Source organism: Leptopilina boulardi, unplaced genomic scaffold, assembly GCF_019393585.1.
Source record: "Leptopilina boulardi isolate dan_hultmark-lab unplaced genomic scaffold, ZJU_Lbou_2.1 LbouV2_278, whole genome shotgun sequence".
Classification (NCBI taxonomy): domain Eukaryota; kingdom Metazoa; phylum Arthropoda; class Insecta; order Hymenoptera; family Figitidae; genus Leptopilina; species Leptopilina boulardi.
Window position 1 is genome coordinate 1702902 of NW_026137838.1, and position 25346 is coordinate 1728247.

Consider the following 25346-nt stretch of genomic DNA (forward strand, 5'->3'; position numbering starts at 1 on the left):
CGTAAACTTCACAACGGTTTTTCTTTGAATTAAAATCGGAAATATTCGTGTTCAATCGGGAAATGTCGGTAAAAAGTATTGCCACCACATAAAAAAGTAAAGATGTAAGCAGTAATAAAAATCTCTTGCCTGCCTGTAAATCTGAAATCACATTTTCTATAAAATCCGTAAATAATCTTTAAACCGCTGTTTTTCAAGGATATAAATAGTAATTGATTCTAAAAATATTTTTTAAACATAAAATATATGTTGTATAAATGAAAAAATGTAGTGCAACATAACCTCAAAAACGTGAAACTCATATATAGTGGTGTAAGTTAATAAAGAATTATGTCAATGGTTTATATAAAAATTGTGTTTAATATAAATTAGAAAATGTTGAGGATATTATTAATAGAGAAAAAAACAAATTGACGAAATGAGGAAAATTGAAAAAGTTTTTTGTTTTGAGAGTTCTAAAACTCGAAATTGGACTTGAGATGCGGATTTCTTTTGACGTTTTTGCCTATTATATATGTGATTATAATCTAAAAAGTAATTAAAAAGTAATCAACAAAATGTGGATGAGTCTAATTTTTCAAGATGACATTTTTCAAGTCATTATGTGTTGATTTAACAATAGTTTGAGCCTGTCTAGTGCTTCAATGGCTTGTGTGTCTCGAAGAAGGTGATCAACGTTGAAATGGCAATATCTAGCTGGATGATATGGGGTAGAAGCCTTCGTAGTAGTAGACCTCATCGAAGTATGTATTAATTTAAAGTAATATTTTTTTTAAATTATTCTTTATATTTCAATTGAATCCTTTTTCTTTTCTAGGTCGACAGGATAACGAAGACCGCTGTGTGAAACTCGATCTGTCAAAAGGTTACTGACCTAACCTCTTTTATTTTAAAATATTTTTTGTTTGTGTCTTAATTTTTAATTTTTTTATTAATACTTTTTTTCAATATTTACAAATGTGAAATGAAAAAGTAAATCCCTTTTTTATGAATGAAGACGTATTTGAAATTTTTCGATTTTTATAAAATATTTTTTTTTTAGGTTTGAATGAAAATATTAAAGAGGCTTTAAGTAATCTCTGTCAACGGCAAGGAGTTTCGACTGGTAAAAAGCTCGCCTATTTAAATGCATTCGTGAAGCTCATTAGGGAAAATGACGCCAACGATATTGGATATTCTGTTGAACAACTATTTTGTTGGTGAGTGTTTTTTTTTTCCTCCGCTTTAGATAAATGTTTTGTAAATTTTTTATAATTAAAAATTTCATTTACATAAGATTTTTTAAATTTTTTAATATTTATTATCTTACAAAGTTGATGATGTTTCAATATTAATATGTTACAGTTTGCGTGTGGGACTTATTCATGAAGTTACACAGGTGCGTGCAGCGGCATTGCGTGCTGTTCGTTATATGCTTAAAAAAGAGCAAGATGTTGTGTCGATCAACAAGCTGCAGTATCCTTATTTCTTGGCACGTAGTATGGACATCAATCTTCGCACTGAAATGGAAAGAATACAAGCTTTACGTTTAGTACGAAGAATATTGGTACTTGCTCCAAGATATTTTAGTCCTGCTTTAGCAAGATCACTGATAAGTCTAACTAATGGTGGTATCGATGAAAAGGATCGTGGCTTTCATGCCTTTTTCTCAACACTCTGTGAATTAGGTGTTCTTAATTCAAATTTATTGATAAATTGCGGTGGTATATCAACATTGGCACGTGCCGCAATGAATGGTCAAAGTCCATCAATTATTGAATCGGCAGTTGGTGTTCTTCTTCGATTATTATCAAGACCGGAGACAAGAAATCATGTTTCACTATTTTGTCTGGCAACACCGTATTGTGAATTACATTCACCAGGTTTGGAGCGACCAAGTGAAGATCGACAACAAAAATTTACTGCCAGTAAACATGCACTTTTAAGTGTACTACGATCATTTTCGGGCGTTATTCATTTTTGTAATCCAAATCATACATCGGGATTGAAATCAATTGTTAATATACTTTATGTGGAACAACAGGATGTTAGAGGAGCGGTTCTTGAACTTTTCTATGAATTATTGGGAATACCATTGCCATTGTGGACAGATGAACCGGATGTTGCACTATCGGCCGTTGATCCAAATCGAGTACGTGAGACATGGAAATTATCCGAAGGTTTCATTGCCGCTGAGGGAAAAACAATACTTCCTTCATTAATGTCACGAAGTCCAAATATCACTGAAATGCATCTTGCACTATTGGTCTATGTACTTTTGGAATGTGGTCTACATAAAGCATTGGCCGAGGCTATTGTCACATCGGATACATTTATTTGTGTACGTGCTGCAATTCTTCTTGGTGGACTTTTACATTTATCACATTCACTACTTCCACCTGAGGTTTGTGATCTTACGCCACCATTGCCTAATTTGGTGATTCATGCAAGTCGCGGTAAACATCAAGCATTGGCAGCTGTGACAATACTTGGACGAATGCATTCAATGATGCGTGAACGACCATCGCCAACGAGTCTTTTTCTCGATCGAATGATACAAGGGGGAAATTGGTTGAGATCAACAATACCAAAAACTGATCTTCCAGTGACGCCGAAAAATTGGCTTAGACGTGAAACATCATCAGCTGTACTTTTAAAAAAATCACAAGTTCTCACACAACGCGATGTACTTTCTTGGAATTGGCCAATTATTCGTGCAATTTTACATTCACGTGAGGATTATTTTAAACTTCTTCATGATTCAGATCATCGATTATTTATCAAGAAATTGATACGTTACTTTAAGCCATCGTCAAATCAATTTAGTCGTGTTGAATTGGGAAGAACGGCAACACTTGCACGTGAATCAACATTAGCTGGTAGTCATTTAATTATTTGTCTATTGGAAATACCCGAGCCGGATAGTACACGTTTTTTAAATGAATTGGTAGCTGATATTGCTAATGAAATTAGTGCAATTCGTACAGTACAATCGGCACATGATTGTTTATTTTCACCACGTCATATGTCAACGACATGTTGTCAAAAATATTTTCTCTTTCTTGGTCAAATGAGTCATTCAGCGAAAGGTACAGTGATTCTTAAGAGTTTTAATTTATTGCAAAAATTACAAGATCTTGCAATAACAACAAATCATGATTGTTATGTGAAATTAATAATGTCAAGTTTAGATTATACTGGCAATGGTGTTAATCGAAAAGTAATGAACAAAATAATATCTGAATCTTCATTAGAGAGTACAAGACTTTATGCAACACAATTTTTACGATGTATATTGAGGGCAAAAATGAAGGATGCTTTTCAATGGGCAATTACAATTTTATCGGAGAGATTGTCTGATTCAAGTAAAGCTGTTGCATCGGCAGCTCTTGATATTCTTCATGAAGCATGCGAGGAACCACAATATTTGGAAGTTTTTTTTCAACAAAATAAAGATTGGGATAAAATATTATTGAATTTGGGTGATCGTGGTTATTTATTGAAAATAAGACTCTATTCTTTAAAATCAGGTTTTGCGAGTCTCAGTTCACCGGCTGAGGAATTGGAGAAATGGATGAAGAATGGAGGATTTGCTGAACGTTACGTTGGTTTAATTGAAGGTGAAATTCATGATTGTTTAACACGTAGACAACGTGCTGAAAATGGTAGTTATATGCGAAGAAATACTAATATTCCAATTTCACCACGTGATGTTTTTATACCACCACATTTAATTGGTCAATTAGTGCAACATGAATTGGGATTACAATTGTTAATGAGACGTAATGTTTTACAAAGATTCGCTCGAGTTGTACAGAGATTTCGCTATGAATTTGGAATGTGTGAACAGGAAGTGAATTTGAAAAATATAATGAAAGGAAGTCGTTCAATAATTGAAGATTCTTATTTGGTATCAGAAGAATCGGGAACCGATGAGGCTGCCGAATCAACACGTTTGGAAACGATTATTGATTCGGAAGTGATGGAATTGTCAGAGAGTCATCAACCACCGCAAAAAGCTGATTCTCTTGTTGAAATAAGAAGGAAATTAAGTTTAGATGAATCGAGACGCACAACACCGGAGAGAAGTTGGAAGGGTGGTGAATCGGAAATACGTGATGAAAATTTAGTTTCTTTTGAAGGGAGATTATTGAGAGTGAAAGCGGCACTTTGGGTATTGGGCCATGCTGGAACATCGGCCGAGGGAATGGAGCAATTGAAAAATTTGGGAATTATTGAAATGTTGACATTAATGGCAGAAACATGTCCTTATTATGTGGTGCGTGCAACGGCAATGTATTCATTGAGTTTGGTTAGTACAAATCGTGCTGGCGCGGATGTACTTACAACATTGAATTGGCCATGCGTGAGATTTAAAAGAGGTGAAGAATGGCCTGTTGTGCAACCAAGTGTTCCCTGTCAATCACCTAGTCCACCACCTGTTCAACGACATCATCGAAGTCTCAGCGATGGTAAACCCGAATTTCCCGAACCAGTTATTCGAAGAACGAGAAATCGATCAGAGAGCGCGGCTACTGAATTGGAAGTTCGACGACTCATTCTTCCGTAAGAATATATTTTTTTATTAAAAATCATTTTTATAACGCAGTTAATAATAAATTTTATAATTTTTCAGAGAAAGAGGCGAGACTCCGAGTCCAGTATCCAGTGTTCAGAGATTAAGTCAACAAGATGCTGAGGGTTATGCTCGACTTCGTACTATTCAACGATATCGTAGGCCGAGTTTTTCTCAAAGCAGTTTAGAGGTAAATAAAGTTATTGAATTGAATGAAATAAATTTTTATTTATTTTATATTAAAAATTTATTTTTACAGATGTATAGTTCAGATGGTAGACTTTCATTGCAGAGTTTGTCTGAATTTGAATTTTCACGAAGTTGGATTGCTGAAAGTATTTTGTCATCAACACCACCACCACCGACACTGCCACCACCGACTGATAATGATAAATCATCATACATGGGTATTTGCCTTCCGAGGAAACTTACGACAATGTTTCCCATTCCCAGTAGATCATCTTTAAAGGGTAATAAAATGGAAGAAAAATCAAAAATTGATTCATGTGGCGCCGATGAGGAATCAGGTTCGGAATATGATGTCACCGGTGATCATAATCGTGTGTGCCTAATTTGTTACACTGGAACAAATAATATTAAAGATACTGATACGGAATCAAAAATCACAAGGTAGGTTTTAAAAAAATTAATTAATAATTAATTATTTAAAGTTACGTTTATTTACTTTACTTTTTTTTAAGGGATATATTTAAACACGTGCAGCGTCTTGCAAATCCTGTATTATATAAGCATAGTAAACAAACATTGTTAACATTGCGTCAGAGGTATCCAGAGAAATTTCAAGTAAGTTTTATTTTTTTTTTAAACTTCTCATTTTCAAATTTTAACAAATTTTTTTTCTTTTCAGAATGTTTGTATATTTTCCGAGGTTTCTGCTCGCTTAGGAAGTAATACTTACAGAATACCGGCTCGTCGATTTTTGCAAGAATTATTTTTAGATTCTTCATTTGATGCGGTAAATTTTTAATTAATAAAAAAAAATAATCTTTTTATTTTTTTTTTTTGTAAATTTAATGTGAAATTTATTTTTGTATATTTAGCTGTATAAAGAGCCAGCGGAGATATTGAGTATTACGTTAGATATTGAAGAGAAATCAGTTCCTACTTCGCCTTCGGATAATTCACGTCCATCGGTAAAGCCTTCAGAGACTAAAATTAATGGTAGAGTGACACCGTTGTGTCTTCAAAATGATCCATTGACTGCGGTGCAGGAAGAGGCAACTGGACAGCCTCGAATTGTTTATCCACAAATTAAAAAAGAAACGTCACTTATCACCGAGGAGAGATTGAGTGATGAGAAAATCATTGCTGAAATTCTTAAACCAGAAGAAAGGATACGAGTGGCAAAGAGTTCCGATAAAATTTTAAAGGTAACAGGTACAAATACTGCCATAAACCTTGAATAGTACTTCTTGATATTTCAGCATCTGTACATATTTTTATATTAAACGAAAAAAAAAAATCAATTTCGCCGTACAAAAAATAAAATAAAATAAAACGGGAACTGCCACAATGACACCAGACGTTTTTAAATTTACTTAGGTAGTTACATTTTTAGAGAGTAGTTTAGTTAGAATTTCGTCTAATTTATTTTAAAATAGTTTCCATGTTTTTCTTATTTTTCTAATTATTAAATTGCTTTTTATTCAATTGGTTTTGTTGGGTAAAAGTTTTCGAAAAATAATAAAAATAATTTTAAATAAATTTGACACATATTTTTTGTTTATTTTTTTTAAATATTTCTGACAATGACAACATAATTATTAAAAATTTGTTTTTTAAATTAATTAAATTATTTTTTTTTCGCTTTTTTTTAGTATTTTAATAAATAATTATTATTTTTCTTTTTTAATTTTCAATTTACATTTCTTATATTTAATTTTAACATTTACTACTATAAAAGATTTTAATTTTCTCAATAAATGTTTAAAAAAAAGATTTTTAGAAGTAATGAGAAAATATGGAAATAAAAATTTAAAAAGTTAGTATTTAAATTTTCCCGCGCAAAAGGTCGATAACATCGATTTTTTGATAATCGCCACCAGGTGGCAGTGGTGGTCACAAATAAACAACATCTTAAACCGGACGGCACGCGCCAAGTTTCTCTCTCATTTTACAGTGAATTTTCATTATTTAATCGTGTGTTTAATTCATTCCTCGTGAAAAATCGTCATTTAATATAATCGTGAGTGATATTCTTGTTATTAAAAAACGTAATATAACGAGTGATTGTTTTTTTTCGGCGAGGGAATCCTGCACTTGGGATAAACATGTCCCGGAAGGTGCGCAGTTGTTGATTGCGCATCTCATTGCGTCTCAATTTGAGGGGGGAATGGCGTGGTAAACAACTTGTGCGCGAATCGTGAAAACACCGATTTTCTTGTTTGCGATTACGGGCATCGTGTGTTAGTGCGCGTAACGTGTGTTACTTGCCGGTTTTGAACCTCGACCTCGTTGTAATAGAGTGCCGCGGCTATAAACATGAATTCTTTTGAAAAAAAAGAGTGGTGATCTGATGTAATGGTGTTTTTGTCACACACTGAGGTTATGACACATCCTATTCGCGTTAATCTTGACGGAGAGTGTGATAGTGAGTATATTTTTAGTAATAATAGAAAATGACTAGTATGATATGAAATGTGTTTATGTTTTTATTTTCAATTGAGTTTATGTAAAGAATATATTGTGAACAAGTGTATTAGGTGTAAATTCATTTAATCTTTTGCTTGGGGAAATATTTCGGGTCGGCGTCCTTCAACCGCTTTCTTTCAACATACGGTTCCGCTAGTAACTATGACGCAGTGCCTCCTCCAACACAGGTTGAGCTACTTTGGTTCTTGTTATCTCTCTTATCTTTTGTTGCGAATTTTTAGCAGACACGTCGATAAGTTGAGACGAAACGGTGTGTGTATATGTGTTGTCATTTCGAAATGCGTTATCACACCTTGACGGTGACAAAATATATGACAATTTTTGAGCCCTTTCCGATACAGTGTTTTTTTTTATCCAAATTTTTTTGGGGATTTAATTCCGCTTTTGGCATTTTACCATCAATTATTCTCTATTTTTACTTTTTAAAATTGTGTTGACGGCCAGTGAATATAAATATAGAGTGCAGTGATTTATTTACAAACAAAACTGACTAGTGGATAGATGTTGTGCAGTATCGTATGAATGCAGTTAGTTATTGTGTACTGTTTTTGTTTACAAATCGCTATTGTTAATTTGATTATCTATTTATTGTTGTGATCCATTCAGACCCTTTGGAATTCCAAATATTGTTCCACATTCTTGTTTGAAATGACCAAGGTTGTAGTTATGTGAAAGTATTTTGCTTCATGTAGAATTCTACGTCTCAAGATTTTAATATTCAAAAATTCCAGTGGTTGATTTATAAAATGTGAAAGTATCATCTCAAAATCATTAGAATTAAAAAAAAACAACATTCAATTTGTTTTTTTTTAGAAAAAATGTTTAATGGATTTGAAGTGAAATCTCGTTATTGGATTCTTGTTTCCTAATAATGTGATTAATTTCGAAATTTTTCAATGGTCGAATTATATTATTTCACAATTAGTTTTAGAAAATACGATTTTATGTTGTGTGTAGTGAAAAATACGAATATTAAAATGGGGTTTATGGAGCGTATCATACGACCTTGCTCTTCTTTTAGTTTAGGAAAACGTGTTCTCATATTAAAAGATCGTACCTGACATAAATTTATGGCAATTTGGTTTTTAATCTTAATTATTGAAAAAGAAATTGTTATTGACAAAAAGAAAATTTTTTTTTCTTTAGAGAAAAATATTGACAGATGTTGAAATTTGATAATATAATAAACGAAGATAAAACATTGTTTTGCAATATAAAATTCAAAATTCAATCAGACATTTCGTCGATTTAAATGTTTTGAACTTGTGTGTGGCACGTGTATTCTCTTTATCTCTCTTTTTAATAGATAATATTTATATAAATAAACAACGCTAATTGTTTTGTTTACAAAATTATTTTTGTAAAAATAAATTCTTAAATAATGATGATTTATTCAAATTTGTAATTAGTTTTTTTTTCAACTTACAATTATGTAACTTTTATTTACATTTTTTTCTCTATATATATTTTTTTTTAATTCTAATTTGTAAAGCAATGTTTTATTTATTACTATATGAAAATATCGAAAAAAATATTTTGTTCTACTCCAATTGTCTTGAAATACTGTTTCAACTTGACCGAATGTACAATTTAGTTATTACGACTTTATATAGTGTCACATTCCAGGATATTTCTCTTTAGTCACTGACCTCGCGGCTGATTGTTGAGCTCTTCTAGTCTCTCGCTATGTAAAACACTTCCTATTTACTTTCCGACATCCACGTCACGATGACCAACATAACATTCTTTTATTATAGTTCAGAAAAACATATTCTCTTATTATTCATCGATGTTTTGTAATTTAATTTTTTTTTTTTTCAAAAAAAGTGCGAGTTTAAAAAAATCATTATGAATATAATTTATTATTTTTACAAAATATTTAAGAGTTTATCGTGAATTAAAAAAAGAAAAAATATATATGTGAAGTCCCGTCAAAAGTAGCTTTTCGTTTGCTTGTGTATATATATAAGCAACGTTCATTCATCATTTCATTCACCGCAGTAGGAATTTTCCCATATTTACTCGCGTGTAAAATGAATGGTGCATTCCGATTAATCTTGAAAATTATCTGTGCACACAATGACAAGATCGAAACGAACGTTCACACGGTAGATAGTATACTAAACACTTGAGTGTGTTGTATATATGAGAGAGATTATTTTTTCTTCTTTCTATATATATATATAATAATTTACCTATCTTGCGACATAATTCAAAAATAGACTATTTTTTTTATAAAAAATATATTTTTTTAAATAAGGTTTTGCTTTATTTTTTTTCTATCGGAAAATTTTCGCGCAGATTCATTTTGCAAAGATGGATAAAGAGTTAAAATTTATATCCTCTCGTATAGACTCACCGAGTCTTTGATCTGGAAAACTTAAATTACTTTCGACAAAATATATGCTCTTGAGGAGCATATATATATGATATTTATGTCAAAGAAAAATTAATTTTGTATTATTATTTTCTTTTTATTATTAATATTTTTATTATTATTATTATTATTATTATTATTATTATTATTATTATTATTTTCGTTAATATTGAATTAATACAGTTTTATCTAATTTTGATTTGGTGCAAACTTTTGTTTCTATTTTTTTTTAGAAAATTATCAAAAAATGAATTTACGAAAAAAAAAGAGTCTAAGTGGATTAAGACTATTTTTATGTTATAAAGACTCGAAGAGATATTGTCGCCAAATTCGTTTAATTTTAGTTACACGGCACATTTCCTCGCGTGGAAAATTGAATCTCTCTTTCTCTCTCTCTCGAAAGAAATATATACGCGTATTTGAAAACCGATCCCTTATCATATTCATTTTCTTCCCGCGCCTCTATAAATCCTCGTTTTTCGGATGTTATTTTTTTTCCTGTTTCGTGGTATATACGTGCGATACACACCGCGGTGGCCTTTTTGTTTCGGGAATTTTTATTCCGATCGAAGTAACTGTCATTAAAATTCAGTACCCAGACGCGAAGAGTGTCACGTGATTCGAATATTTGATCTTTCCTTAAACATATACATGAAAAAAAAACTATTGTTATTATATTTTCCCTATTTTTTGAAAAGTTGAAAATTATAAAAATTTTTGCATAATGAAATTATATGATTTAGGAAAATAAAAATGATTGATTGGTGTCAATTTGAAATATTTTTTTTTTGCCGAACAGTTAGAAGCTCATCGGGGAATTTTTCAACTGAATAAACTGTTTACAAAGGGAATTTCGAAAAGGATTTCAAATAATAACATGTAATTTTCAAAATGACTGAGTGCGCAAATTTTTGCCAGCTATACTACTGCCTTTTTAATCATGGCGTTTGCCGAAGTGCCGCGTGACAACCTCACTATATATATATATATATATATGTGTATATATAATAGACCACGTGTTCAAATACATTAAATCCACGTTTACCCTCTGCTTTCCATTTGGCGTTCCTTATAGCACGTGACAATAAAAGTGAAAAAAAAAGTTTATTTTCTTTTTTACAATTTTGAAAATAAAAAAAAACTAATGAATATAAATTATATCGAGAAGTTAACTACGTCGTAGTTCTAATTTTTATATGTACATGCTTTATTTTAATGTTTATGACTTCATTGAAGTTGTGAATTACTTTAAACGATACGTAATGGTGAATCGAGATCGTAAATCTAATTGAGACTTCATAATGAAACAAGACAAGAGAGAGAGAGAGAAAGAGAGAGAGTACATAAAATACATGTGTCTGTTGTATATTATATATATAGTATATAAAAACAAGAGTGAAAAATTTCTCGTCAATGGGAACAAAGCCGTAAAATAAATGTCTTGCTATAGTGTATATATATATATACTATACACTTATAACAACCGTGTAACAACCGCATTCCACAGTCAAGCAGCACCGCCGCGCCATATTTGAAATTTGAATCTTTCTCTTTGCTCATCCCCACCGAAGTCTCTTCTCTCACGCTCTCTCAACTCTCTTGTTGTGCCTCCTTTCATCTTTCTTTTTCTCTCTCTTTCTCTCTGTCTCACTTCCACTCTCTTTGTCTCCATCTCGATTCTCCGTCACTTTTACTTATGGCGCGTACCATGCTCTCTATGGATCCTATAAATATATACAAGTCCTAACTTATTTTCAAAATATTTTTTTTTTGTTTCAGATTCATTCTCAGTATGGATTTATCTAGGAGGATTTTCTACGTCAAGGTAAGAATTTAAATATGTATTGTAATATTAATTTTATTGTTACTATTATTATTACTATTATTTTTGTTTTGGAAAATTAATTAGGAGCAATAATGAAAATAATATATTCAGGGAAGGGGATTATAATTTTTGTTTTTTTTATTGATGATTAATAATTGCTTACGTTATCGTGCCTCGTTTTGTTTATATTTTATTAATATAAAAGGTATTTTTATGAGTGTGTTTATATTGTATAGACATATTCTTGCCCCCCCCCTCCTCCCTTCGATTAATGGTCCTTTTGCTAAAGCTCTGGTGGTGGTGCTATCATCCCTCGCACGTTTTGTGGTGGCTATAAATTGTCTGGTTACCGCGGCGGTACAAAGTTTTGTTAACGAATTCGCTTCGGAGGCCAACAACACCCTCTCAACATTTACTATACTTGCTCTCTCTCTCTCTCTCGCTCCGATATGACGTATAAGGTTGGTCCGCGAATTGGCTCTTATCGCTATGAAACAGGAGGCGATGTATCTCGCGTCACAGTTTATAGGCGCGCGTATATATATACATATATTTGAACGGCTTATATACTTTTATATATATATATATATATAATCATTCGGTTTTTTTATGCTATTTTTATTATCCAAATTCGAAATTTTATTATATTATCGATTTTTTGAATTTGGATCAAAAGACTTGTGATTTTATATCAACTATTATATTATTCTAAGGATATTCTGTTGCTGTTGCAAATTATATACAAATCAATATAAATAAAATTAATATATTTTATGATAATATTTAAAATATATTATAATTATTAATTCAATTATTATTATTTAATTAATTAATTAAATTTTTATTAATTATTCTGCATATAATATTTACATTTTTTTGACAGAAGAGCTCCGCTCTACTTAATTAATAATAATAATTAATAATTAATATTATTATATTATAAAATGAGAGATATGATGAGAATGTAAAAATTATTATTTTTTATTTATATATGGATAAATTACTTACATTGTTGATATAAATTTATTATTTTATTAACGAAGCTGAAGTACCCAACGTTTATATAAACGATTTTTAAAGAATTAATTTTTTAAAATGAAAAATTCTATAATTTTTTGTCGAAAAAATATTTCTTGTAGTTTTTATTAATCAACAAATTATAAAAAAATAATTTTTAGGCAAAAAATTAAAGAATTTTTTATTTTAAAAAATTATTTCTTTAAAAATCGTTTATATATACATTGCGTACTTCAGCTTCGTTATTATTTATATAAATTTTGTTTATATTACTGCTATAAATTTATTATTATTATTATTATTATTATGTTATAATTATATATCAAAAAAATACAATTGAAAAATTTTCATGAATGGAATTTTTTTTTAATAATTCAGACAGTCTGTTTGCCTTGAGCTCATTTTATATATTTCCAGGCCAAAATTTTAAATTTAGAGTTCAAGTAAAATTTAATCAACACTTCTTTGTATTTAATTATTTATTACACAAAAAAAAATTGAATGTTGAAAATATGTTTATATATAGATTGATTTTTTTTTATTTTTTTAAACAAAAAAAAAATATTTTCATCAACAATTTTGATTTGGAAATAAATAATTATAAATAAATTCGACATTTCCACGAATTTTTTGTGCCTGGGTCACGGTGACCAAAAACAGGGTGTCTACTAGTCCTATGGAAATGTCCTTGAAAGTCCTGGAATTTTAATTTTTGTCCTTGAATTTTTTATATTTTGCTTTTAAATTTTCAAAAATTTATAATTTTGTCAATCATGTTAAAAAAAAATTCATTAAAATAAGTAAAATGGAAATTTACTTAAGTACCTAATTAATTAATTTTTTAATTAAATTTCTGAAAACAACACAGAAAATTAAAAGGCATTAAAATAAGCTTCAACGCTTATTATTTTAATCCAATTTTGCTTATTTTAATCCATTTTGGTATTAAAATAAGCAAAATTGGATTAAAATAATAAGCGTTGCAGTTTATTTTAATACCTTATAATTTTCTGTGAATAGTTAAACTAAAAATTTTTTTATTTCTTAAGGTCATCGAATTTAATATACTGGAAAAATAAGAAATTTGTCCTGTAAAAGTCTTGGAACTTTAATTCAGATTTTTAATAGACACCCTGAAAAACCAAATTTTTATAAAATAAAAAATTCTATTAAATACGTTTCTAATTTTTATTTTATAATAATTTGAAAAAAAAATTTACAGACAAATTTAGTCATCGTGACGTACGTACTTGTTCACTTTTTCATGGAAATTTTTTTAATTATAAATAATTATAAAAATAAATAGTAATAAATAAATTAAAATTGTTATAAAATAGAATTTACTTAGTTAAATTTGTGCAGTAAAAGAAATATAATAGATTAATAAAAAATTTTATTTTTATTATAAAAATTTTATCGAAAAAAAAAAATTTCCATCCTATTTAATAAATAAATACCATAATTTTCAAAAAAAAAAAAAAATTTAATTATAAAAAATTATAAATATTTATTGTATACGTATATTGATTTGTATAGAGAAGTTTCTCAGCACACCCTGGGGAAAGAAATCGATAGAAAGCAATTTTCTAGGAATAAATTTTTAGCGACAGTTTAACCCTAGAGAAAATTGCATATTGCAAATATTGTTTACCGGCGTAAAATAGGTTTGCGTGTTTCGGTAAAAAAAAGAAGCAGTTTCTCTCTCTCTCTCTTTCTCTCATAAGCGGACGTTCTTGGTCGCGTTTGTGTTTATTATTGGTCGTACTACTACTATATGCACACGTATCACGTATGTTTCGCGCTCGTGCGTCCTGAGGAGATATTTTACATTAGACGCTTTAGCGAACTCGCACGAAGTTAATAACTGTCTGTCTGCCGGCTATAACGTCTGCCTCCCATGAACCCTATCAGTTGCTCCATCATTTTCTTTTATTTCTCCCTCTGATAATAAGACGCAAATACTCTTGTTTTATGTAAAAAAAAAAAAATTTCCACGTTCTAACACTTCTTTTTTTTATTATTATTATTTTTTTCATTTGAAGTTTGTCACCAAAAAAAAAAATAAATAATATTCGAGAAAAATTAAAAAACTTTTTTTCTATTTCTTTTTATTTGAAAGAGCAGTAAAAGTGGTGAAATATATTTATGATGTAGGCAAATTTATTATTATTATTATTATTATAGGAAGAAGGTTTGATTTAAATTTTGTCGTCGTTCGAACATTAATTACACGTGATAAGAAAATGATTTCATCACTGTAACAGTTTAAAAGAGAAATTATGCAAAAGGAAAATAAATTATCTATGTATAATATTTTGCATACTTTCAGTGATAAATCAAATCAAGTAAAACGAGTTTTCGATTATATTTCATAGAGTGGTGGTTTTGCATAAATAGCTAAAATTGTTTAAATTAGTTCACTGAGAGAAAAGTTTTATTCAACCAAAGACCAAATTTACTATTTTTTCTATAATAATTTATTATTTTATTTATTTTAAAAATAATTTTTGAACGAATTTAATTGAACCAAATAAAAGATAAATAAATATTTATTTGTATTTAATAATTATTATATCAATTTATTAAATATTTGTTTCAAATAATAGAAATTATTGGTCCAAATTACAATTAAATTAATTTAATTATTTAATTCAAATACAATTTTATTGAAGTCAATATTTACTTGATTCAAGAAGACATTTATTTGTTAATAGTCAACTGATTTATAAATTAAATAAATTATAAGTTCTATATAAAATTATAATTTCAATTATCTGAAATGATTGAACTAAAATTTTTTACTTGAACCAAAGAATTTTTATTTGAATCAAATAAATTGTATTTAAACTGGAAAGATTCCCCGGAAAGTGACCCCTGGAGGTTCTATCAGAATTCCGCCGGAACTTACAACGTAATTCCGTCGGAATTCCATCGGAGTTCCAAAGAATTTTCGATGGGATTCCGACGGAGTTCAAACGGGATTAGGACGGAATTCCGATTAATTTTTTTCAAAATTTTTAGAGTCCTAATTCCAACGTAATTCCGTCGGAATTCCATCGGAGTTTCAAAAAAATTTCCGATGGGATTCCGACGGAGTTCCAACGGAATTAGGACTCTAAAAATTTTGAAAAAAATTAATTGGAATTCCGTCCTAATTCCGTTTGAACTTCGTCGGAATCCCATTGGAAATTTTTTGGAACTCCGATGGAATTCCGACGGAATTACGTTGGAATTAGGACTCTAAAAATTTTGAAAAAAATTAATCGGAATTCCGTCCTAATTCCGTTGGAACTCCGTCGGAATCCCATCGAAAATTCTTTGGAACTCCGATGGAATTCCGACGGAATTACGTTGGAAGTTCCGGCGGAATTCTGATAGAACCTCCAGGGGGCACTTTCCGGGGGAATATTTCCAAGTGGGAACCAATAATTTCTGTATTTGAAACAAATAGCGTTTATTTAATTCAAATAAAAATTATTCAGTTCAAGTTAATATTTATTTTATAATAAAGTAACCGATTATTTGAATCAAATAAATTTTTTCCAGTGTAATTAAATATGATATATAGAAAAATTTATTTACAAAAAAAAGTACCAAATTTTTGAAATTATAAAAAATTATAAAATTATAAAAAAAATTATAAAAAATATATTTTTTTTCTTATCAAAATAAAGAATAATAGTAACATATATACAGGACACGAAGTTGTATAATATTGTGTGTGTGTGTAGGTAATGCACGCGGGGGTGGTCGATTGGGGATGAAAGGGGGATGGTTTTGAGTGAGGGGGTCGAGGGGGTGAAAGTGGGGGATCATAGTGCCCATCCTTTCCTTACTGCGCACTTTCTTACCCCTCCATTCGTATTTCCACCCTCAACGTACACGACATCCGCACCCGCAGTTCGCTTCTGGGAAAGGCGCGGCGCATGCCTTCCTTATTATTATATCTTGACTTCTCTCTTGTCGCCATATAGGCTCAAATATTATTATTATTATTATTGTTATATATATAAAAATATAAATATATATATACAAAGTGCAAAATAATAAAACCCTTTTATAGAAATAAATTTATTAGGACAATATTGTTATATTTATTGTGAATTTTTTCGTTTTTTTTCTCTCACCTTATTGTTTGAGATAACACACTCTGGGTGTTCTTTTATCGGCTTCTAACAGCATCCGAAGATTTACTTTTTTTTTTATTTTCTTTTCTAATCTTTCTTGTTTCTTTTTCTTTCTTTCTGTATGTTTTTCTTTCTCTGTCGTTGTGTAAGAAAAAAAGAAAAGTGCGACGCGAAAAACCACCTTTATAACAGCACACCGGAGATTCTCGCGCGCGTTCCTGTTATATACAAGAAGGAAGGAAGGAAGTTTCCGCGAGATTCGACGCCGGCATCCTCGCTGAATTTCTCACTCTCTTTCCTTCTCTCACTCACTCTCTCTATCTCGAGGTTGGAGATAAATTCGCAAAATTATTGCACCTTGACTACCTTCAATTATAGTTATTTCTTTCTATATAGTTGGTTATTTACTGCTTTCTATTGGTTTTACAAGATAAGCGACAATACAGTGAAAAAAAAAATTGTGATTTTGCACGAATATTGTTTTTATTTTTTTTTTCAATTTAATTTCTATTTGAATTAGAATTGACAATTTTGCATTATAATTATCGTTTAAATTTATTAAAATCCTTATTAAATTGTACTACAAAAATATTTTATTGTTTGTATCGCAATTAGTTTTAAATTAATTATTTTTATTTCAATTACTAATCATTTCAATGAATTATTATATTAACGATACAATTTTTCTTATAATTAGTTATTATATAATTAATAATTAGTTAATATAAATTGTTATATTAATATTAATTAGGTATTTATTAATATTAATAATAAATTATTATAATTATTAATTAATATTAATCATTTATTTATCTAATTTAAAAAAAATAGTAAATATTAATTATTTTTGTTGAAATAATAGTTTATTAAATGAATTTTTATTTTTTTGGAAATAAATAAAAATTGTTTTCTTTTTCAAATTACATATTTTTTCGTGTTTATTTTAATAGCAATGGAATAATGTAAATTAATAATTGGATATTTTTAGTTAGAATTTAGAAAATTTATTTTTATTCGCTGTGTAACGAAAGCTTTCTTAAAATGCATTTTTATTGTTCTCCTCTGCACTTTGTCGCTTTTATTTGTTTTAATTAAAACTAATTTTACATTGTTTGTATAAATAGTGCGCTTTATATAAAGTAAAAAAAAAAAGAAATGCTGTTTTCATACGCATAATTAAAAATTTTCACTTAATGTCTTTGTTTAGAAAATTTGTTTAAATTTATATAATATAAAAATTAAAAAAGAATATTAAACAAACAAATAATATTAAAACAAACAATATTAAAAAAATATTTTAAAAAATATTGAAAAAATATTTTAAAAAATATTGAAAAAATATTTTTTTAAAAATTGAAACAATATTTTTAATTATAATACGCAAAATGTTACTTTGTATATCCAATTTGAAAATTTCATTTGAATTTTATTATCTCTACTCGGATTTTCTAATTAGTTCCATGTTTAATTTAATTTTACAACAAGTATGTTTATATGACACGAATTACCGGTTTATTATTTAATAATATTAAAAATCAACAATATTTAAAAAATTTGAAAATTTATTTATTTAAAAAAAAATTTTTTTCTTCCATTTATATTTTATATTAATTCATTAATAAATATTTAATTATTAAATTATTTGAATGAAAATAGTTTCTTTTTTTAGATGAATATATGTTTCGCAATATAAAAAGACGAAGCTGAAGTACGCAATGTTTATATAAACGATTTTTAAAGAAATAATTTTTTAAAATGAAAAATTCTATAATTTTTTGCTTAAAAAATAAAAAATTTATTATATTTATTTATTTTTATTTATTTATTTATTTTTATAATTTGTTGATTAATGAAAACTACAAGAAATATTTTTTAGGCAAAAAATTATAGAATTTTTCATTTTAAAAAATTATTTCTTTAAAAATCGTTTATACAAACGTTGCGTACTTCAGCTTCGTTAAAAAGTGTGTCTTTAAACTCGGTTAGAATGTCACACGTAAGAATATAATAACAATAATAAGTTTTGCTTCGCATGTAGCCTTCATTAATAATTAGATGTTAATTGTTTAATATTTGTAGTGGAACGAATATCCGTCCTTAAGATCAGTACTGTATTGCAGGGTTGCATTGTACGTCATTATCATGACACTTGTACTTGTAACTCTGCGTTGATTTCATTGATGATAATGGTGTTGATGAATGAATTTTGCAACTTTTTTCACTTCCACCTGAATGAAATATTATTGCTCATAGAATAATAATTCATTAATAAATTAATATACATGAATTAATAATTTATTATTAATAAATAAAAACAAATAATAATAATAATAGTAATAATAATAATAATAATAATAATAATAATAAAAATAATACCAACACTAATAATAATTTTTTAAATAATATTAATAATAATAATAGTAATAATAATAATAAACAAAAAAATTTCTATGAAAGAAAAATTAAAAATAGTGGAAAATATTTTTTTTTGCAAACTTTCACGTTAGATGAAAATAATAAATTTTTGCCATTTTTTTTTTGGGATCGAATTTCCAATAAAACGGGAATGATTATACTGGTTTAGATAAATTATTTTTCTTCGCCATTAAGATATATTCTGATTAGGATATAATCGTTTTAGAAAATTGAAGTTTTATAAAAAGTATATATAGGAGATTAATTTTGCGAGATTGGACGATTTTCTTTCGCTCTCTATATATATCTCTCTTTCTATCTCATATAAGACAAAATGTCGTTCTGGAAGTGATTTTCTGGTTCTGAGAGCAACGTGATTTGTCGCTCGGGGAACGTTGTCAACTTGACAGACGTTTTTCGGTTCCAGAAGGTGCAGGTCTAAATTCCTAAACATCTTATCTCACGGTATATATAGCTACTCCACTTTCTGATAATTACACCTCTCTCGAGAGGTGAACGAACAGTCCGACATTATTTATGTAAATGCAATTCAATTAATTATATATATATATATATAGAAAATAGTTTTCTCTCAAATACGAAATAATCATTGAAAAACTGGAACTATATATTTACGTAAAATATATTCGAATTTTTTTTTTTCTCAGCAAAAAAAAAAGACAAGTTTCAATGATTGTCAGAAATGATTGTATTAGAAAGAGAGAAAGAATAAATATACATAAAATTATATATATTTCAAAATTTAAACCGCGTGCGTCTGTTATAAGATTACCTTATTTTATTTTTCATTTTCAATGGATAACACACAGTCACAAAATAATGACATGGTATTTTTTTTTTTTTTTCTTTTCACAATGTGCACGTGTTTACAAAGTATATTCTCCGAAGCATTTAAAAATCGTTGCTTGTTTGTTTCGCATATACATATATATAGCTCGAGAAAAATAGGGAAACAGTACAATTTTATTTCTTTTCAAACTGCAATTTCAAATGCATATATATATAGATTTGATGAATATTGCTGGTTATATTAAACAAAATTAGTTTATGGAACTATAAAACTGAAAAAAATGCATTTTTTTTGTTATTGAAAATATCTTTTTATTAATAATAATTTATATTATACTGTAAAAAGTAAATCTTATTTTAAGATGAGTTTTAAATTCAGCAGTACTAGTATTTTAATGTATTTAAATTCAAATTTAAATTCATTGCTTAGATTCAGCAAGGGCTGTCTTAAAAATGTTGCCTCTTAAAATAAGACCTCTTTTCGGCCTTAAAATAAGACTTTCTTTTTACAGTGTAATTATTATTATTATATTATCAATAAATTATTGTAATAATTATTATATAATTATGTTAATTATATTAATCTTTATTATATTTATTATATTTATTATTAATAATAATAATAATTTAGACAATAATTGTTATTGTGAAAAAAATTACTCTCTACACTGAAAAAAAAATTTATTTGATTCAAATACTCGATTACTTGAGTATTATCAAATAAATATTTATTTGAACCAAATATTATTTTTATTTGAATTAAATAAATTGTATTTGAACCAATAATTTCTGTATTTGAAACAAATACCATTTAATTGACTCAAATAATAATTATTTGATTCAAATAAATATTTATTTGATAATAGTCAAGTAATGGAGTATTTGAATCAAATAAATTTTTTTTTCAGTGTAAATCTGAATTAGTAAAAATCTTTACTAAATTAGACTAGTGACTCACTTTTTGCTTTAGAATTAGTTAAATTTTACTAATTTTTATAGTAAAAGTTACTAATAAATTAGTAAAATTTTACTAATTCAGAAACAAAAAGTGAGTCATTAATTCAAATTAGTAAACACTAGCAAAATTACACGCGCGCAAGCGCGCGTCCAACTTTAATTGCACTGGTTATTTTAAAATAATAATAATATTAATAATAATAATAATAATAATAATAATAATAATAATAATTCTGCATCAGTGGAGTATTAAATTAATAATAGGTATATTTCTAATTTTCACGTTATCATTTATTTATACACAGAAAAAAATGAGTTTGATGTTATATAAATAAATAAATTAAAGTAAAAATTTTAAAATATAAATATTAAAATTTTAGAAATAAATATTTTTGATAAAGTCAATGTTCGATGAATTTTTTATAATCTTTCAAATTACAAAAAATTAGTTATGCTAAATATTTTTTTGTATTTTCTATAAATATTTCGTTGCAAATAAAAATTTTAAATTTATGTTTTTTTTTCAAAAAATTTAATTAACTGATAATTAATAAATATTAAAAAATTATGTAATCAAAAAGAAATTTAAATTAACTGAAAATTATTAATTATATTTTAAAAAGTAGTAAGCAATTAAAAAATATTTAAAAATTTTGAAAAAATAAAACCTAAAAAAAATTTGTAATGTTTTAAACTTTAAACTTAAATTAAAAATTAAAATCAAATTGAAAATTTTTTAAAAAAGCAAACTATTTTTATATTGTTTATAGATAAAAAAATATAACAATTTAATAATTAATAATAAAAACAAATTAATAATAATAAATTTATGAATAATAATTTATAATAAATAATAATGAATAATGAAAAAATAATGAAAGATAAATAATAATTATAAGTTAAAATGTTCTAATTATCTGTAATAATCATTATATTTAAAAAAATGTATATATAATATAATATATTTATAAATAATAATAAAAATTATATTATAATTGAAACTTTTTTTTCTATAAATACCAAGTAGGAAATATACTGGTGCTGCACACAATGAACAATATTTTTCTTTTACTTTAAACTGTCACTTAGTATATGACTTAATTAATGGCGATGAATAAAAATATCCGTCGTGTTAACCATAAAATATTACGAAATCAAGAATTGTCAAAATTTTAGAAAAACAAAAGGAACAAAATACGACTAACTTCAAGTGTGGACAGACGGAATGAATGAATGAATACGGAAATTATTATAGTTAATTTTTACTAATTCAGATTTAGAGAGTATTAGAAGTAATGGTATTTAATTTTTTAAATTGAGATGAAAATAAAATTTGAGTGTTTTTTTTTCTCTCTTAGTAAGCTGGATTCTGTGTATAGTAAAAAATCTCAAGTGTCGCTCGCGTACGACTACGAGCTTTAGGAGTGGTTATGAGACATTCAGACGTAGCTTGCGGGCTAGGCATGTGGCAATGTTTTGGCCGGAATCGATCGACCGCCCCTTCTACACTGCGGCGTAGTATCGTACTTCCTTGCCTAACCCTTCACCCCACCACTTGCATAATCCACCCACGCCCTGGTTCACTCAACCACCCTCAGACAGCAGTGGCTCTCAATTTCCATCAACCCTTTTTTTTTTTTTTTTTATTTTTCTCACAACACTGTTTATATATCTTTCTCTCTCTCTCTCTCACGATCCCATTAACTTGTATATATGTGTGTTTGTGTCTTTTTCTTTTTATTGAAATTCTTTCGCGGGTTTAATTGAATCGCAATATATATATACATTCATCCTTTCAATTTACATATAAAAAAATAATTATTAATAAAAAAAATTTTTTTATTTTAATCAGGCCTCGGATTATACGAATTTTTCGACTATTTCCGACTTTTTTCGACTTATTTTAATAAAATGCGACTTTTTAGACTTTTTTTTACATTTAAAAAATTTTTTTTTTGAATAAATTACGATTTTTTTTTGTATAAAATGCAGATCTTCTTCAGATCTTCTTTATTTTAATTATTTAACAAATTTTTAACTAAAACTCTTCACTAAATTAATTATTTTTAATAATTTTAATGGAATTTATTACAAATTCAATTATTTTAAACTATTTTTCAATTAAAATTTTTATGAAATTTAATCATTGTATATAATTTAAAAAAAATTAACAAAATTAAAATTACCAAAAAATTCTAATAAATTCTTCATCAACAGAAATTATTAGAAATTTCTCTTATTATAATAATTATTGTCTGAAAATTAATACAATCTTTTGAAATTAAATTATTTTCCAAAATTTCAATTTGAAATTCAATTATTTACAAAATTTTCAATTAAAAATCTTTTAAAATTCAACAAATTTTCCAAAATTTCCATTCAAAATCAAGTAAAATTCAATTATTTTCCAAAATTTCAATCCAAAATCAACTAAAATTCAATTATTTTCAAAATTTTCAATTCAAAATCAACTAAAATTCAATTATTCTCAAAAATTTAAATTCAAAATTATTTATTATCAATATTTTAAATCTAAAATCAACTATAATTAAATTATTATTCAAAATTTCAATTGAAATTCAATTATTTTCAAAAATTTCAATTTAAAAGCTTTTAAAATTTACCATCTAAAATTGTTTGAAATTTAATAATTTCAATTATAACTCTCTTATGAAATTCAATTATCTTTAACTATTTTCATAATATTATTCGAAAATTCAATTATCTGAAACCATTTTTTAATTAAAAATCACTTGAAGTTCAATTAATGTCAAAAATCTCAATTATAAATCGTTGAAAATTCAATTATTACTTTAAAAAAATGTTATCTGAAATTATTTAATAAATTATTTTTAATTCTGTAAAATTTAATTATTGTCTGAAAATTAACAAAATCTTTTGAAATTCAATTATTTCTAAAAATTTCAACTTTATAATTCTTCTAAAATTATTATTATTTAAAAAAAAAATTTTTATTTGAAAATCTGTAAAACTTTTTTTGTTTAAAAAAAAAAGAAATCGACTTTTTCGACTTTTTTTTAACATAAATCGACTAAAACGACTTTTTTTGTGCCTTTAAGTCGATCCGAGGCCTGTATAATTTTCTTATATTATTATTATTATTAATATTGAAATATAATAAGATTAGGAAATTTTTATTATAATAAAATTTGTAATTTTTTGGTGAAAAAAAAATATTTGATAAAATAAATTATATGTTTTATCATAAACTAGTATTGAACCAGCGTTTTATTATATTGATTAAAATGAGAAATTATGTGTAAAAAGAAAGGTATGAATGAATTGTCATCTAGGACATTTATAACATTTTCAATGATAAATCAAAAATGTTGCAAAACGAGTTTTAAATTGCACATATTTCATTAGATACATATCCCGTTTTCTAGAGTGTAGATCTTCACACATTGACTTTTTTCAATATTGATAAGCATTAATTGTGATAGATCACGTCCAATATTTTACGTTTTTTTTTTTTTTTTTTTTTTTTTTCATAATATCCTTCGTGTTAAAAGGCGTTTTTATAGAAATTTTTTTTCCCAATTTTCTCTATTGGAAAAATGCAAATTTTACTTAATTATTATTAAATATTTTCTATATTTAATATCAAATTTAATAAATAAATATTTTCTATATTTAATACAGAAGTTATTTAAAATTATGAATTTTTATTTAAATTTTCATGATTAATTTGCATATAATTATTATAATGAAAATAATATTTATCGTTTTCATTTTGCACTGTTTATTTTTCTTTTTTTTTTTTTGATATTGTTATTCTAATTTTTTGTATAATGAGCCAATAATACAGTTAAAGTGATAAATCGTGGATAATAAATATACTTTATCGTACATATAATTAATATATATAAAAAAAACAAATTGTCAGCTGCATAAAGACGTCAACTGTTAATATTCAATTACATTCGATTTTAGTATTCGAAGCACACATATTTCAATTAACGTTTATATTAATTACCACTCATTTTTCTGGCGCCTAACTAATAAACGCACGAATCAATGACTAATAAAAACAATTTATAAATTATTAATAGTAAAAAATTTTTTTTATCGTAATTTTTGGTAAAAAAAAAAATATTTCATTTAAAAAAAGTCAAAATTAATTAAAAAATTTTTTCTTAATATAAAGTTATTAAAATTTTTTTTTTTTTTAAATATTTCACGTGCTTGAAATTTATAATTTATTGGAAATTGATAATACAGAAATGTATTTTTTTTTTTTCATTAACATTCGTGAAATACATTTTTTGGATATAATTAACATTCATCCAATTTAAATTATCTGTTCATTTTATAAATTATTGATAAAAATACTTTAAAAAAAAAAAAAGTGGGTCATTAGCAATAAGAGAGTGTCCCACTTACTCTGGGGGCACTGTTGTAAATTTAAATGCCTTTTAAGAATGACTTTATAACCTTTGCATTACATTTTCACTTAAATTAAACTCTTTATAAAATATCATTCAAGAATGTTAACAATTACGTGCGCAGTGACAATTAAAATAGATGACATTTCATTCTAATAGAGAGAGAGAGAGAGAGAGGTTTTCA

At 26.6% G+C, this 25346-nt stretch overlaps 2 protein-coding genes across 2 annotated transcripts in view; both read left to right on the forward strand.

Annotated features, from left to right (window-relative positions):
- The first annotated feature begins 102 nt into the window (after positions 1 to 102).
- LOC127282066 (rapamycin-insensitive companion of mTOR) lies at positions 103 to 6094 on the forward strand. The gene is made up of 9 exons (XM_051306138.1): positions 103 to 743; positions 818 to 865; positions 1043 to 1199; positions 1345 to 4545; positions 4616 to 4745; positions 4815 to 5185; positions 5257 to 5359; positions 5424 to 5531; positions 5617 to 6094. The coding sequence occupies exons 1-9, from the start codon at positions 683 to 685 to the stop codon at positions 5980 to 5982; spliced, it is 4545 nt and encodes a 1514-aa protein (XP_051162095.1). The 5' UTR covers positions 103 to 682; the 3' UTR covers positions 5983 to 6094.
- Positions 6095 to 6641: 547 nt separating this feature from the next.
- The window catches only part of LOC127282065 (insulin-like receptor), a 94141-nt gene continuing 75436 nt past the window's right edge, over positions 6642 to 25346 (forward strand). The window contains exons 1-2 of the mRNA XM_051306137.1: positions 6642 to 7166; positions 11385 to 11430. The gene's annotated coding sequence lies outside the window, so the exon portion shown is untranslated. The remainder of the gene's footprint in view (positions 7167 to 11384; positions 11431 to 25346) is intronic.